Raw genomic sequence first — 17795 nt, 5'->3', positions numbered from 1 at the left:
TTTGTATTCGTGAACTGTGAAATATTTCATTCTGTAATACAAATTTAAATTTTCATTCAACGCGTGACGAACAAAAAATTGTTCTTCCTTTTGTTATTTGCATTCATATTTGGAAAGGAGGTACGGCCATTTTTGAATCATGGTTATTTTGTTTCTTTCCTTGGTTTCGAAAAAACACTTTTCATGAATATATTTGAGTTGTTCAAATAATACGAATAATTTTAATGTGACAAATATTCAGCAATTTTAAATTCTTATCATGAAAAGAATTTGGAATGGAGAAGGCAAGATAAGCATCTATCCATACGTTATTCTTTAAATGGAAATTAATATTTGAATTATAAAATGAAATACTTCACGATGAATAAATAAAAATTTAACCGTTCAATCAAATAAGCATTTAAGAACAATTTGTAGAATTTATTTGCTATGTAATATTCAAATGTACTTTTCTCCATTTTCTGTTTGTGTAAAATGTATAAAATTTTTATGAATAAATTTTCTGAATAAATAAAATGAATAAATGAATAAATTTGATAAATGAATAAATTTTTGAAATTAATTTCTTATATGAATAAATTTTATGAATTAATTGTCATACGTTGGTTTCATTTGTTATCTCTTACTCAAATGTAATTTTACTTACGTTTGATTAGTGTAAGGTTTATAAAATATATATTTAAGTTAATAAAAATCAGTCCTATAAAAATAGAATCAATAAAGCAGTGGTTGCCATCGGACGAGGTGGCCGAGTGGTTAAGGCGTTGGACTGCTAATCCAATGTGCTCTGCACGCGTGGGTTCGAATCCCATCCTCGTCGACTCACTTTTTGTTAACTTGCAAAAATCCTTACTTATGTAACGTACACGTAGTTGCAAATTTAAATGATGAAAAGGATTATCCATGCACGCAAATGGAGTAGTAAAATAATTAGCAATTTCCGAAACAGAAATTCTAAGTACACGTCATTGGCATACCAACGATTTCAATTGCAATAATTTAATGTTTCAAGGACATATTTAAAAATGTTAAAGCCAAAGTCAGAGTTATTTATGAAAATTGTAACCATAAGTTGTTAACTTTTCATTTTGATATGATAAATAAATTATTTTAATAATCTAATTTGTATAATTTTGTTAGTTTGTTAAATTTCTTGTATTAATTAAGTAAAGTATTTATTTATCGATGTTGAGAAAATATTTCCATTATTCGAATAAATAAATGGTAGTAGAAAATGCAATCATGAAATGAAACAAAGAACCTTACTCGAAGAATACCTCCCTTTGTACATGTATACAATACGAGATTACGAATTATTTTTGTATGCAACTGCAACAATTAATTATTTACTGTTTCAACGTTGTAAATATAAGATAGTAACAGTAAATATTAAAAATGAATACGCAAATAAAATGTGTATACATCGTTAAGTTTTTATTTATAACGTTGATGATGCTGTAAAAAAGAAACATTTATTTTGTAAATTTTCGGCAAAACATCTTCTTCGGATATAGGTATTATAAATCGATCAGCTTTCAGTGCCCGTGTTACAGAAATGATTACGTAACCACGGATTGCGCTTTGCATTCGATTATATTTGTTTTTAATTAGGTGTTCGCGATACAACGGAAACCTGATCTAAAGAAGAAAAATATCAAACATCGAATGTCTGTGGGTTCTCAGTAACGTATCTAATCGTTCGTGAATATCGAAGGAAACAATCGATTCCATGAATATGTAACAAAGTCAAACGGATTTGTCTTACCGTAATAATGTATTCAGGACATTAAGTATTGCGCGTTTGTGAAATACATAGTTAATTGTTACGTATCATGCGAGCAATGATCTATCTGTTTGATGGAGCATAACAAGAAATGTTCGTAGCGATACATTAGCGAACGAAACCGACATTATTGTATGTTATTTTCTATTACTACATAGCATTGGGAATAATATAAATTTTATAGCGATTTTTCGTGTTTACGTCATACAGGATTTCCCTACATTCAATTTTCCTTCTCCCTTTGAATTCAATAAAGTGAAAGTATCGAGGAAACATAATTTGAATCGAATGAATATTTAATCTTTATACCTCTGATTTCTATATAAGTGAGTATATATGGTTGTTCCATTGGGAGTATAACATGAAAAAATGGACGTTGGTCTCAAGATACTTTTCGAAAAGATACTATGTTTTCAGACATTTTGGTACAATTGAAATATTGTTTTGAATTTGCTTAAAAGACAGGTATTTCACTGTTTTACACGTTTCGATTAGTTCTTTAGACGCAGTGGAGTAATATTCTAGAGAGTTAGAGACAGAGGTGGGTAATATTTATAGACTAAATATTTTAAATACTATTTCAAATAATAGATTCTTCATAATTCAAATAAAGTAGTATTTCAAATGGGATATAAAATTTCAGCAAATAAAATATTTTATTTTGATAATGTAAAACGTAAAATAAAATAGTTTATTTTGGTAATCTATAGTTAAAGCATGAAAATAAATATTTTATTTTGATAATCTAACACATAAAATAAAATATGTTTCATTTTAATAACATAAAGCATAAAATAGAATACTTTCCATAGTTCTTAATTTGGAAATAAACTGTGTATCTACATATGATACACAGATGGAGAAACTATTTCTTGGAAATATTATGATTTTTTGCGATTGAAAAAGTATCTTTTTCCATCATTCATTTTATGAAGATTCTTAATAGAAGTATTCATTGAAGAACTACATTGAATGTATGTTTATAATGCAGAGGAAACGTACTTCGTTCGTTTTAGATTACCAAAATAAGTATATTTTTTATCCAACTTCGAAAAAGGAGGAGTTACTCAATTCGATATATATATTATTTTTTACACTATAATTTAGTAAAATAAATTATTCCGAACTATGGTACAAATATTTTCAGTGTTTTTCAAATAAAATATAATTTGAAATATCATCTTAAAAATTTCTTATGATAAATAAAATATTTTGTTTTGCATGTATAAAATATTTTGTATGTATGTATGTATGTATGTATAAACACATTTCCTTATCACAATGTTCTTTATTTATATCTAACTCCTTATTCTATTTACTTATATTCTACGCGACGCTGGTTGTTTGACGGTTTACAATAATACTGTTTTATTTGACCATTGTTTTTTTTTTTAATTATTTACTCATTAGTGTTATTTTAGTTTCTATCCCAGTTAATGCCTACATTTTATCCTAATTTCCTAGTCTATTCTTTTCGCTTGTTCCTTATTCTACAAATTGTACACTTTTGCTTTTGGTGTAGAGAGTTGGATCCTCTTTTCCTATTCCCCCTTTAGGACTGCTAGTCTTAACCTTTCACTCTCTCTTTTTTTTTCTAACGTACGATATAAATTATAAAATTAATAACAATACTGACAACGTCTTAGTGATACCCGTACTATTGTAGTAAACATGTAATAGCAAAATATAAATTTCTTTCTTAAAGCAGTACGTGTTTTTTAACTTCCCGATTTATAGGGAAGTTATCGTATTTGTCCCTAAAATGAAAAATCGATTTTTTAGCAGATCTCCATGTTTCAAGGTCATTGGAGTAATTTTAGCCTATTTTTAACAAATAAAAATGTGTGTGCGCGCGCGCGTATGTATAAACAAATTTTTCGTTAACGTTTTCTAAAAAACTAATAGCGAGATCAAAATGATCGATGATGCAATCGATGTGTATCAATCTAACTTAGAGCTGATTAGATTTTGTTCTAATTCGGTCCAGTAGTTTTTTAGTTTTTTTAAGAAAACTTAACTCAATAACGCAATCTAGATGGAAAAATATAAATTTATGAGCGAATAACTAAACGGAAATAATATATATACATATATTACTATTATTACATTTGTATGCATATGTATAACACATGTACATACAGGATGCTCCAAAAGTATGGAAACAGTCAAATATTTCCAAACTGGAACATTTGTGAGAAAATGGTTTCGAGAAATGTTTTAGGCTTTCAAAAATTCTATTGTACGATCATGTCCGTTTGACCTTCAAAGGACGACCAAAGTCACGTCAAGGTCAACATGATCTTTTTAATGGAACAGCTCATTTTTTATCATGCGATAGATGGCGCTGTAATCGGAAATCGGGAAGTTCCTTGTGTAGCCCGTAAAGGGTCGCACACAAAATAAACATGAATAGCTATATGAATTAAGCGAGCAACAATAACCAGCTAGTTATATGTTTACATCTTTATTTTCCGCGGCATATCTATAGTATGATATTCGCATCGTTTAGGAACTTTATGAAGGCTTTGATCACAGCTATTTTATCAGTCTTTACTGTATCCGCTATGTCGTAGTTACAATCAATAATTATTGTTCCTATCTCGTTAAAAAGGTCGATTCGTGGGAGGTTTCTTAGGGGACAGTAAAATAGTACATACCCTATGGTTTCCTCATCCATGTTGCAATCACAGATTTTGGTTTCTATAATGCGCTTTCTGTCTAGCGATTCTTTTAAGTTCATATGATTAGATCTAATCCTGGACATTGTCCTGATCGTCTACTAAGATGTCGCGTCTTGTCTGCCTTCTCGTTTCCTGGTATTCCTTGATGCCCTGGGATCCATCCTAATACTGCAGTTTCTAGCTTTTCCATGTCAATCAGAGTTTTGTACATATTAAATATTCATCCATTGTCCTTCTTTTTATCTGAGATTTCTGATTTTTCTATTATTGTTTCTAAACCTATTATAACGGAAAGTGAGTCTGTTAGTATCAAGAGATTCTTATCATTCGTATATTTGAATTTGTTGATAGCTTTATGGATACCTATTGCTCATGTTGTGTATATAGTGCCTTTATTGTTTATACTGTATCCTATTTCCTCTTCCTCCCTGTTTGGATGTATTATAATTAGGCCCACTCCATTTGCTTTTCTGTTTTGTTGCTTCGAGCCGTCTGTATATATAATTACACAGTTTTTATTGCATGATTACGGCACAATTTGTACCTAAAAATTACCCTTTTTTTTCTATAGGCATTTTTATGTATTTCAATTGTTTTTATTTTTACCAGAATTACTGTTTCTTCTTTTTTGAGATTATGTTTTTCTAAGAAGTGCTGGTTTGTTCTTGACGTAGGAATTGCTTTATTCACTATATCTCTGCCTGATTCTTTGTCTATTTTTATTTTCTTAGTGTTTGTATGGTTGTTTATTATTTTTTCATTCCAGTTGAATAGACTCTCCAAGTTTTGGTTTCTTTCTTTATTGTATTGTTGAAAAGAAAAATATTTTCTTCAGAGCGACATCGAATGTCGCTATAAAAAAATTAAACAAAGCTACTTGCATCAGAGTAAGTGCAACATACCCAGATAGCACCGGACGTCCCATGGACGTACATAAGACGTTCCTGTTCCTGTGCTATCTGGGTATACAGTCATTATTTAATATTCGCAACAGAATACATTTTTCCGTAGATAAAAAACATATTTATCTAATATTCGTAACAGAATATATGTTTGCACATGTAAAACAAAATGTTTATTCAATATTAGGAATACAATATTTTTCGTACATATGAGATGTGATATGTATGTAATATTTGGAACTATTCAGAATTACCTAGTAAAGTAATTCTTCTAACTTTTCAAAAAAAAGTTCAAGTCATTTAGACCAATTTCAAAAGAAGGAATTCTGTTTTAAAAAGTGTCCGAATATTAATGCGAGTCACTATATAAGCCCAAAATATGAGTCGGGTTAGCAAAGGCTTTTATGGGTAAGTGGGGAACAGGTTGCGTTGGTAGTTCGAAAATCGTGAGTTCGAATCCCCCCCGGAGGTAAATAAAAATTGGAAAGATTTGTTAATAAATACAATTGACTAAAGTCTACCAACAAATAAAAGAAAATATATAAAATTAAAATTTAATTTTTTTTTAAATCTCAATTTTCAAAATTTATTCAACATTGTCCAAATATTCAATACACACATCTTCTAAACATAAATTTCATTTTAACGTTCATTTCGATCGTTCGGAAAATGTTTTGGGAATGTCCACACCACACGTCCCAGGGACATACAGAGAACGTTCTGGGAATGTCCACATCGGACGTCCCAAGGACGTACATAGAATGTCCACGCCGGACGTCCCAGGGACGTCCCTGTGCTATCTGGGTATTTTGATGATGTTCTCAGTAAAATGAATTATTTCATTGAATCACAAAACCATTTTCCTTGTCTATACATACGTACTATATCGTGCGTCATGGCATAGATTAAACTTCGCGATAAGGAAAATAATTTTTGACACGTCTGGTACGTCACGAGGTTTTTATAACAGCATTTTGCAATCGATATTGCACCTTGAGGAAAAATTGAGTTCAAAGAAGTCTGAAGAAAGTCCGCGTACATACACGGTGGAACAGTTAAACTATTAGAGAGCGATAATGGTCAAACTATTGTTGATACAAAAAGATTTCTCAGGTAAATGTTAGATTATTCGAAGAGAACAACCAAATGTAGCTACTATTTTTTATTTTGTCGTATGTGCTGAAACTGTGACAAGGTCATTACCATTTTTTAAAATGGAACAATGAGATTTTTTTGCATATTATGAATGTTGATGATAAGACGAGTTCATTAACCTACAATGCAAAGTCATTTATTTTAACGCAAAGCCTAAAAATGAAGTTTGAAATCAGTAGATTTCAAACGCAGCCTGCCAATTGTTCAAACAAGGATAGAAGAAAGGAAGAAGATGCTCCGTCATTGTTTGACCGACTCGTGGGCTCTGTTCAATCTACTAACTTCAAACTTCAATTTAAAGAGAGAGACTCAAGTAAAATGCAAAAAATTCATTTTTTTTTTTGCTTAAATAAATGTTCTAGTTCTTTAAGAACGTAACAGTACAAGATCCAGGTCGAAATTCGATGTTATAATGGTTTCACAACTACACGTTTATCTGCACAAAGGTACACACATAGTGCAATTAAAACTTTAAACGCGTTTTTCTCAAAACTAATTTTTCCAAATCTGCATGAAGCATAACTCAATTATATTTCAATAATTGATTTGCAGTAAACAGCTACATTGCCGTAATTAAATTTTTAATGGAGTGAACCCATTTTTAATTAAAAATTTTCATTATTTACACTATATTTATTGCATGATTACGGCACAATTTGTACCTAAAAATGACACTTTTTTTCTATAGGCCGCATTTTTACGTATTTCAAATGTTTTTATTTTTACCAGATTACGTCTTACGGCAGTAATAGTACAAAGGCGGTATATAATTAGTACCGCCGATAATTTACTTACGCATTTTTAAGGAAAAATGGGTATGTTTATTGTTTACAAAAGTTGAAGTTTTCATCAAAACGAAAAATCCTTCGATCAATAACTAGTTTTTTATGCCTAGAATAAAGTGTATGAATTTCATTCAATTCCGACGAGTTTTTGAATTAAAGTGGTCACCGACTATGAAAAGATAGTTTCGAGAAAAACAGGCATAATAATTAATGATGCATGTGCAACCCCTTAACATAGCTTTGAAGTAAACAACGTTTAAAATTGAATAACACTAGTTTACAAAATAAAAAAGAATTATACATTCAATGTCACCATTTTTTTCTTATGTATTCTGGCCTACTAAACTCGAAAATTGCAATAAAAACCTTTTTAAAGGATAGGTTTTTTTATATGAATTTTTGAATTTTGTTTCGATTTTTTTCTGACATACGTTCACATTTTAGGCCATATCTCGAGTTAGAAACGTCCGATTAGGTCGCATACTCAAATTTCCAACAATTGCTTTTAACACTATTTTTCAATCGGTTCAATAGTTTAAGTGTTACGAGCCAATATATATCAGAAACTTTGATTTTTTTGGCTAAAATAGAACACGAAAGTTTCTTCCATCGCCATGGAAAAACAGAAATTGTCAAATTATGTCCAGTTTCTTATTGTCTGCGTATAGATCGCACTTGTACGAAGAAAACAAGCTTTTGTTGAAGAAAATCTATGGATGAATACCGGAGTTAGGAACAATTGAGTAAAGATACAAAAATCCCAATTTTACTCTGTTTTTGTATTTTTTCCTATTTATATAGGAAACATTTATTTAATTGATTTCGATTACAAATAATTTCGGCCTTTACTTTGTCTTCTGTTATTCATTCCGTTCGTTTCTATGATGAGAAACCAAATGTAGTCCTCTCAACATTCTTTCTAGTCGAAATCAATTAAATAAACGTTTCCTATATAAATAGAAGAAAAATACAAAAACAGAGTAAAATTGGGATTTTTGTACCTTTACTCAATTGTTCCTAACTCCGGTAGTTAGTTAGTTATAGTTTATTCTCTTTGCGGAGTACAAGCGGACCTCCGCTCCGCTTACATTACTTCCTCTTAACACTACTTATACACTAAGTCTTACTTCTCAGCTTACATCTAACTTTTCCTTCCATTCACACCTGCGAGAGAGAGAGAGAGGGAGATTCCATTCATTTATTCCTACACACACTCTCATTCCTGACCTCCGTTTCCGCCGCTCGTCCTTCCTCTCATCTCTTCCACTCTCCTCATCCACACCTCCCCTTCCCCCTCTTCCCCTAGCACCTCCGTCACAACCTCCTGCCACCCTTTTTCTCTACCCCAGTCCGTACATTCCTCCCATACATGCTCCCACGACTCTATTCCTCCCCAACAAACCCTGCATCTCCTTCTATCCTCCTCTTCGCAATACCTTCCCCCTTTCATTTTATCCCCTAACCTATACCCTGCCACAAAAACTTTCCCCCTCTTTCTCCTCTACCCTCACTTTACTTCTCGTCTCTCTCGAAATCTCCACGCACCTCCTCACCAGCCCTTCTCTCACCCCCACCTTCCTCATCAACTCTGCTAATACCTTCCTATCCACCGAATCAAAAGCTGCCTTCAAGTCCACAAACAGTACTATCAACTTGCCCCCCTTCCTTGCTATCTGCCTGTTCATTAGATAGTTGAGTACATAGATGTTATCCATTGTCCCCACTCCCTTCCTGAATTCTGTCTGATTCGGTGGTAGAATCCCTCTTCCCTCTATCTCTTTCCTTAGCCTCTCCGCCAATACCCCCGCATACACCTTGTACGTCGTCTGCGTAAGCGTCACCCCTCTGTACTCCTCCACTCTTGTCCATCTCCTTTCTTTAACACTGGCACTACCACTCCTTCCGACCAGTCTTGTGGCCAGCCTTCCCCTCTCCACACCCGGTTACAGATTTCCCATAATCTTTCCCTTACTACTTCCCCTCCATACTTCCATACTTCGTTTGGGATTCCATCACCTCCTGTTGCTTTCCCCTCTTTTAACTTTTTTACTACCGCCCAAACTTCCTTTCTACTTACTTCCTCCTCTTCATCCTCCCCCTGCTCCCCTCTCTCTTCTCTTTCTACCCTCCAGCCCACTCCTCCTAATACCCCTATAAAATATTCGTCCCAAGCCTCAATCTCTATTTCTGTATTCACTCCTTTCCTCCGCTTTCTTCCCCTATTGACAACCTTCCATATCTCTCCCTCTGTTCTTATCCCTTCTATCTCCTTCTCCCACCTCTCTTTTTCTCTACTTTTCTTCTTTCTACTCATTTTACCTAACTCGCCTCTTGTCTTCCTAAAGCTTTCCCCACTTCCTCCTTCCCTTTTCCATTTTTTCAATTTCTCTTCCGCTATATTTTTTTTCTTCTTCCATTCCTCATCCCACGCATCTCTTCCTTCCTTCCTATTATACTTCTTCTCCATCTTTTCTAACACCTGGAATACCTCCCTTTTTAATTCTCCCCACACCTCTTCTACCTCTTTTCCCCTTCCTTCTTTCCCTACAAACCCTTCCCCAAATTCCTTCCTTCTGTCTTCTGTCCACCACCCCTTTTTCACTCTCCCCCCTTTCCTCCTTCTCCATCTTTTCCCATCTTCCCCTTTTCCACCCTCTATCCATACTACCACTGGTTGGTGGTCCGATTCCACTTTCTCCTCTACTACCAACCTTACCGTTCTTACCCTCGTTTCTTCATTTCCTAGCACATAATCTATCACTGACTCTCCATTCTCTGTATACGTGAATTCGCCCTCTTCATCCTCTGTCACATCTCCGTTCATTATCCCCCACCCTAGCTCTCCCAGAAATTGGCATAGTCTCCTTCCCTCACTATTTATCTTCTTGTCCTTCGACCTCCTTGTCTCTTCTTCCTTTCCCCCCTCCTCTGACCCCCATCCTCCTTGCGTTCCCGTCCTAGCGTTTAAATCTCGACCCATTATAACCCTTACCCCTTCTCCCTTTCTTCCATCCATTCCCTCATTCTCTCCAGCTTCTTCTGCAAATCCTTATTCACATATACTCCTATCATATTCCACACCTCCTCCCCTAACCATATTTTCCTAGCCATTATCCCCTCTTCCTCCTCCTCCTCCTCCCTTTCCACTCTCATCATTTTGATTCCTTCCCTTGCCCCTATAAGCATTCCCCTCATAGCCCGTCCTTTCTTCCCTCTCCTTACCGCATATTGTAATTCCCACACATATCCTTTCGTCGCTTTACTCCTTATTCCCTCCCACTCCCTTCTTCCCACCCATGTTTCACACATCACCACTACATCCCATTTTTTTATTCCCTCCCGAAAGTCCTTCTCTTTGTTCTTCAGTCCTGCCACATTCCAAAACGCCACCTTATATATCCTTCTTTCCTCTCCTGATCCTCCTTTTACACTTCTTTCCATCCCTCTTTCGCCTTCCCTTCTCTGCTCGTAACCCCATCTGCCCGTTTCCCTGTTCATCTATCCACTTTTCCTCCACTTCATCCCATCTTCTCAAATCATTATTAACCCACATCTTCATGTACCCAATCTGTACCCTCTTTCCCTCTCTTCTCTCTCTTTCCGCCTCTCTCTCTATCTTCCACCTTGCCCGCCTTTCTTCCTCTGTTCTATCGTCTTCTATTCTTTCCGGCCTCCCTTTTAATTCCCTTTTTGCCATCATTACCTTCCTCTTTCCCTCCACTCCTTCCATCTTCACCAGCAATCTACCTCTCCCCTCTCTATCCACTTTGCCTATCCTCCTTACTTCCTCTACTTTCTCTTTCGCACCTATCTTCCCCCAAATCTCTTCTACCACTTCTTCCTTCCCCTTCCCGTCCACCTTCATACCTTTTATTATCAAATTCCTTCTTCTCCCTTCCTTCTCCTTTTTATCTATTCTTATTACCAACTCCCTCACCTTCTTACTCAACTCCCTCCTTTCCTCCTAACCTGTCTCCCCTCCTTCCTCTTTTTTCTCTTTTAATTCATTCCCTCCATCAACTCATTCCCTCTATCCCCAACTTTTCTGGCGTTCTTTCTACTTTCTTACTTCTTTTAAATATTTCCTCTACTTCCCTTGCTTCCATCTCCTCCTCCCCTCCCCTCTCCTTCCTTTTTCCTCTGTTAAGCAAATCCTCTATATTCCCTAGAATCCCCGTCCTTTTCCTACCTCAAGCCACTGCCTTCGTCGGTCGGCCCTCCATTATCCTCTCGACGCAATTTCCTCACTTTCCTACTATCCTCCACTTCCCTTTTCTCCTCTTCTACTATCCTCTAATTAGCATTCCCCGCGCTCCCTATGCCCTTCCCACTATCTCCGCGCCGCGTCGCTACCGTCGCTCTACTTTTCTATCACGCTACCTAACCTCTAACGACACGTGCACAGCCTTCACACCGATTTTTCTCCCTTCCTTCACACCCTTCACTATCTTCTACCCTCCCCCAGTAGCCCTCACTACCACCACACTATACCCACACTACCTTCCTCCAAACTTCCTTACACTTTTCACACGACTCACACACTCTGTCACCGGAAACGGAAGTCCTCCTAACTCCGGTATTTATCCATAGATTTTCTTCAACAAAAGCTTGCTTTCTTCGAAAAGTGCGATCTATACGTAAACAATAAGAAACTTGACATAATTTGACAATCTCTATCTTTCCATGGCGATGGTCGAAATATTCGTGTTCTATTTTAGCCGAAAAAATCAAAGTTTCTCATATATATTGGCTCGTAACACTTAAACAATTAAACCGATTGGAAAATAATGTGAAAAAGCAATTGTTGAAAATTTGATTACCTTTAAAATGGCGTCTTGCGCGACTCAATCGGACGTTTATAACTCGAGATATGGCTTAAAATGTGAACGTATGTCAGAAAAAAATCGAAAAAAAATTCAAAAATTTATATAAAAAGAATTTATCCATTGAAAAATTTTGATTGCGATTTTCAAGTTTAGTAAGCCGAAATACATAAGAAAAAATTGTGGCATTGAATGTACATTTTGACTGTAAACTAGTGTAATTGATAAAGTTTTATTCTGCAGCATGACAATGCAAAATCTGAGAGTGCCAGAATTACATAAGAAAAAAAATCAGTGTTGAGATAAGAAGTACATTCTCACTCATCGTATTCTCCTAAACAGATTGCTATCTTTTGAAATTGATGAAAAATCGCATTTGAAAACCAATTTAGTTCAAAATAATCCACTTTTTACAAAATTGGAATAGACTCAAATGATGAGCAAAGATTGTCAATAATCATGAAATTATATTATAGATTCAAATAGTATTAATCCTAAATAAAATATAATTTGTATAGTAGTAAAAAACCGACTTTACTTATGTGTAACTCTAATATTTTTGTTGTATTCATGTCAAAGGTCAGCAAATAGGATCTTAATTTACCACATCAGCAATTAACAGAAAATGAATAAGATCGATATATTGAATGTGATACTTGTACTATTGTCGATAACTTTGAAAAACAAGGATATTGTACCCTCTTGTCTGTTTATTGAACACTTAATGACACATTATTTTGCGGACGAGGATAGAGATATCGCGTTGATCAAGGCTATCAATTCGATAATTAGTAGGAAGTAAGATCATCTATTGTTAGTCTCTTGTTAACATTAGATTTATTTCAGTATTTAGTACTTCAGTAAGATTTTGCACTAGTTATTGATTATCGTAGAACGAAGATATTTCTGTTTGTGGTTTATGAAATGACGAGAAAATGTTTTTAATTTTAATATATTTTCATAAAAGGATATATATTTTATTTGGAAATATAAAATAGCAAGAATTTAAATTATGCAACGTACTTGTATCAAAAATAAAATAAACTATTTTTTCATAATAGGTCTTAATAACCATGATATAAAGGGTTTTTATGATTTATTTTTTATAATAACATACACCTATCAAAGTAGTCAGATCTGGAAATATTTTAATTGAAATGAACATAAGAAATAACTATACGAAATAATTTATTTCGGACCGTTATTTCCAATAGTTATTTCATAATAAAAATAAAATAATTTAATTAACAACATTTTTCGGATTTTTGCAAAATAAAAATGTGTAAACAGTGACAAATCTCAAAATGTCTTCATAACGGGTCCACCTGGGAGACATACTCTACAAGATGCAAGAGATTTCATTCCGATTAGTCAATTCATCTCGACGTAATCGGTGAACAGACATATAACAAAATCTAGAGATGCGGTATCGTCTCGGCGCCAAGTACATGAAAAATTATCCGTCACCGCGTATATATGGCGTTGAAGCTACCACGTATCTTTTACAGGAGAGATGATCCATTCCAACCTAACCTGACATTTCTTTCATGGATATCTCAACACGCCTGCAATATTTTCTAAATGTAAAGGCATTTTTCTTATGTAAACCGCATATAAGCTTTCGAATAAAACCGAAATCAATCAAATCGGTCCACGTACAACTGAGATATCGTAATATCATGTCATGAATCTGTCAAAAACGGTATGTTTCGTATGATTTTCCCGTCGTCAACCCTTAGCCAATAGGAGGTAAGCAAAAGCTGAGTGTCGTTCGTCGACTCTCGGAATCATTCGGTTCGGCATGGCTCGTCGGCCATCGAGCGTTGAGAGTCGAAACAGATGTCATCATTCATAATCTGCCAAGTGTCAAAAAATTTTACAATATTCCATTATTAATTATATTTATATCAGCAAAATGTTTTCAATTTAGACTTTTTATATAGGGTTTAATAACAAATTGCAGCCAGTGTTGTAAAGTGTTGGTCGATCTTGACTACAAGGTAAGTAAGTCAAAATCTGAATTGCCAAACACCTTTATTCATACAGAAAACTGTTTTTAATATAGATCCATACCACCAAAGTGTTTTGGATTTAAGCTTTTTATGTAGAGCTTGTGGAAATTAAGGGGGCCCACAGGATTGGAGATTAACAAATTGCTGCCAGTAAAGTAAAATGTAGATCACTTTTGATTACAAGGTAAGTTGCCAAAATCTGAATTGTCAGGTACCTTACAGAATAGATTCATACCACTAGTGTTTTGAATTTAGACTTTTTATGTAGAGCTTATAGAAATGGAGTCATTTTCTCATTTCATCAATAACATTAAAATTTTTTGCAGCAAGACAAAAATTGCAGGTATATATAATTATTTATAAATTGAACGAATAAGTGTTTATAATTAATAAATTATATGAAATATATATATATATATATAAATAAGTAAATTAATTAATTAAATTAATAATAAATAATATATATATATTAATTATATATATAATTAACACATAGGCAAGGTGAAGGTGTCGATGAATAAGAATTATATAAAACGTAAAACAATGAATGTGTACTCATAATATTGTCAGAGTTTTAAATTGACAAATTATCTGAAAGTCTGTGAGAGAGAAACTATGGGTATTGATGATCTAAGAATGCCTTGCCTGGCCACGCCAAGCATTTGACTTCCAGGCCGCGGAAATCTAGGCAAATCATCTGGCAGCTTATTTCGATTTCACATCATTTTCTATCTTCTTGTAGTTTTTTATGGGGATCTTCTATTTTTCAATGATAACTCCTTGAGTCCTCCACTTTTTCATGTACTTGGCGTAATTTTTTTACCTTTTTTAAGTTTTATATATATACATGTCGAATTGAGTAACCTCCTTCTTTTCGGAGTCGGTTAAAAAGAAATAGTCATAAATATACAAATATTTAAATAAATGTTATTTTTTTTAAATTATATTTCTATATGTATAATTAATTTTTATATTTATATTATGCTTGTAAAGTTGTGTTTTTATACAAGCCAATGAAATAATGTAGTGCAAAGTGTGATAGAAAATATCATCTGCTTCAATGATAACAATAACTGATTAAATAATTCAATGCAAATCAGTATTTTTCATCCAATCGATAACACTCTATTGAAGAGAAATTACAATGTAAACTGAACTTTTAAGTATATTTGAATCGCAAGGAACATAAGTATTTACATATTTTCCTATGTGGTAAACAAAAATCATAACTTTGTATTTTATCGTCATTGAATGATACGTTATCTGAGAATAGATGAGGCAATCCTGCTACATATAATGTCCATGGCATTGTCCACAGACTTCCGAGTGATGACTTTGCATTGATAATCGTATTGAATAAGCATGCTCTACATTACCGACGTTACCAGCTCTGTTACAAGTTAGACAACTGTGTAAGCTATGCGTGACTTTTGTGTTGAGCGTACGTAGATACGTAGCTTGCCTCGTAATAGTATTCCATCATGCAAAAATGCCGTTCGATAGAGGAAATGTTTGGGAAACAACACCGTTATTAAGTAAGTTTTATTTTCGAATGTTCAATCTCTGTCGGCAACTCTGTTTTTAATACCATAACTCGATTCGACTACTGTTTTCCAACGTTTTCCATGTTTTTGTATAACGATTGTATCTTTTCCATTAGATCATGCTTCTAATCATGTAGAATTCTAAAATCATTATAGTTATTACGTTCCAATTCAGATTTCTTTGGGATTAACGCTTTGGTAATGAGACGAAGTATTGCAGTTAATGTTAAAATCACGAACAGGTCGTGACAGCTTATGTCTATTTAACAATTTTGTAAATTTATAAGTTTTCTTTATATCTAATTCAGCATTTATGAAGTTTAAGTACACGTATGTACAGTAGCAGTCGTGGCCGAGTGGTTAAGGCGTCTGACTAGAAATCAGATTCCCTCTGGGAGCGTAGGTTCGAGTCCTACCGACTGCGAAATTGTTGAAATAATTTTTTATTTCATAATTGTTTATTTTTAAGCATTTACGATTCTTGGGTATATTATTTGTGTACAATTAATTACTCTTTAATTTTGTATCATCGATTTAAAAGATAGTAACAAACGCAAGTCTTGTTTATGATACTTTTAATAAAAATGCAAAAGTTAATAAAAAGTTTGGAAAAAAGTAATTTTATATACAAAATACATACTTTAATTTAGTAATGTTAGTTTTCCATTTTCATGAATACTTAGTTATTCATTCATACTCTTAACATTTTGTAATACTTTTATGAAATTCAGGTTTCCTTATCACTATTGCAAATGTACACGATAGTAGTAATACCAGTAATATCAGTAATTATAGGATAACTAAGATATTTTCTATTGTCGATGAAAAAGGAAAATGTTTTACATATCAAAATGATAAAGATACATCATTTGAAATAAATAAGATGTATCTGCTCATATGTAACGCAACAAAACGACCATATCATAAAGAAATATATCATTTCAAAATTCCTTTATTAAAATGTGATTCTATTTTAAAATTATACTGTTTTCCAAATTCAATTGTAGAATTTGTTGTTGTACTATTTAAACAGGAATTCTAAACAACTAAATGCAGTTTCTTATGTAGTTGTTTCTTTCCTTTCTTTAAATTCTTTTTTTTTTATAAATATTTCTTTTTGTTTTTTCTTCTTGTAACTTTCTTTATGTTTCTTCTTCTCTTTTATTTAAGCATAGTTCAACCCGAACAGGTACGAAACAATGTCCGAAATGATATCCTTTTCAAAGAATACAAATAATTTAAATTTGTCTCTGAAACGAATTCAAAATATTAATACAATCTTATATGTATAATATAAATATATTTCACGATAATTTATAATATTAATGAACTGTTTTTTTTTATGAGATACTTATGTAAAAATAGAGATAGGACGTCATATCCTAATAAAATTGGAATGTTTACAGCTTGTAACACTATAATACATATGTTTTTAATCGACTTCGAAAAGGAGGAGGTTACTCAATTCGACATGTATATATATATATATATTTTTTTTTTTTTTTTTTTATGTCTGTTTACCGATTACGCCGAGATGGCTTGATGAATCGGAGTGAAACTTCTTGCATCTGGAAGAGCATTTGCCATTTGGTCCCATAGCAAAACATTTGTCCTTGTCTTATTTTTTACCACTTTATATCACTTTTTATCACAAAAAGCGTACTATTTCACGTATGTTTGGCCTGAAACCGATGAAATCGATGAAACCTCTTACATTTTGCTGCCGGAGAGGTTTTCCCAATGATCACAGATGCAAAAATTTATGAATTTCTGTATTGTTTATAACTATTGTTATCACAAAATTCCTAATATATGATGTAACTCGGTGAAGAAATTACCGAGCGCGATGGAACCTTCCGCATTTCATGATACATGAATTCGTGATGTTCCCATTTGCAAAAATTTATGGACACTTTTATTGTTTATAAAACCATTGTTGGTGCGAAATTGCTATGCTCTGGTGCAGCTCGACAAGGAATTTACCAAACGCAATCAATCCTTTCACATGTAATTGCAGATGTATTCCTGATAATCCCATTTGCAATTATACAGGGTGTCCAAAAAATGTTGGATGTCCTTCAATGGGGTGTTTCGGCGGGGGGGGGGGGGG

At 33.5% G+C, this 17795-nt stretch overlaps 2 protein-coding genes, 1 long non-coding RNA gene and 2 other non-coding genes across 5 annotated transcripts in view; 3 read left to right on the top strand and 2 right to left on the bottom strand.

Moving 5' to 3' along the window:
- The first annotated feature begins 738 nt into the window (after positions 1-738).
- Positions 739-820, top strand: Trnas-gcu (transfer RNA serine (anticodon GCU)). The gene has a single exon. It is a non-coding gene; the product is annotated as a tRNA-Ser (tRNA).
- Positions 821-3041: 2221 nt separating this feature from the next.
- On the bottom strand, positions 3042-4559 carry LOC128888140 (uncharacterized). Its single transcript, XR_008460194.1, has 2 exons — positions 4441-4559; positions 3042-3540 (listed from the first exon to the last, which is right to left on the bottom strand). It is a non-coding gene; the product is annotated as an uncharacterized LOC128888140 (long non-coding RNA).
- A 5197-nt stretch (positions 4560-9756) lies between these two features.
- Positions 9757-11171, bottom strand: LOC128887701 (uncharacterized). Its single transcript, XM_054143900.1, has 3 exons — positions 10870-11171; positions 10299-10784; positions 9757-10039 (listed from the first exon to the last, which is right to left on the bottom strand). Exons 1-3 carry the CDS (start codon positions 11169-11171, stop codon positions 9757-9759), a joined length of 1071 nt encoding a protein of 356 aa, XP_053999875.1.
- A 4385-nt stretch (positions 11172-15556) lies between these two features.
- The window catches only part of LOC128888028 (sodium-independent sulfate anion transporter-like), a 43055-nt gene continuing 40816 nt past the window's right edge, over positions 15557-17795 (top strand). Inside the window, exon 1 of the mRNA XM_054144622.1 lies at positions 15557-15676. Within this exon, the coding sequence (XP_054000597.1) occupies positions 15631-15676 (46 nt within the window). The 5' untranslated portion in view covers positions 15557-15630. The remainder of the gene's footprint in view (positions 15677-17795) is intronic.
- Trnas-aga (transfer RNA serine (anticodon AGA)) lies at positions 16028-16109 on the top strand. The gene has a single exon. It is a non-coding gene; the product is annotated as a tRNA-Ser (tRNA).

Source organism: Hylaeus anthracinus, unplaced genomic scaffold (assembly GCF_026225885.1).
Source record: "Hylaeus anthracinus isolate JK02 unplaced genomic scaffold, UHH_iyHylAnth1.0_haploid 11989, whole genome shotgun sequence".
Lineage (NCBI taxonomy): Eukaryota > Metazoa > Arthropoda > Insecta > Hymenoptera > Colletidae > Hylaeus > Hylaeus anthracinus.
The sequence above is the reverse complement of the archived record's forward strand: the minus strand, read 5'-3'. Positions and strand labels throughout refer to the sequence as shown.

Bases quoted from the DNA above. Each gene is read 5' to 3' on its own strand.
- LOC128887701 (XM_054143900.1), bottom strand. From the start codon at position 11,171: ATGAAGGTGGACGGGAAGGGGAAGGAAGAAGTGGTAGAAGAGATTTGG. The intron at 10,785-10,869 runs GTACATGAAGAT...GGAAACGGGCAG, and splicing joins GGAAAGAGGGTACAGATTGG to ATGGGGTTACGAGCAGAGAA. The intron at 10,040-10,298 runs GTAAGGGTTATA...TAGGAAATGAAG, and splicing joins ATGGAAGAAAGGGAGAAGGG to AAACGAGGGTAAGAACGGTA.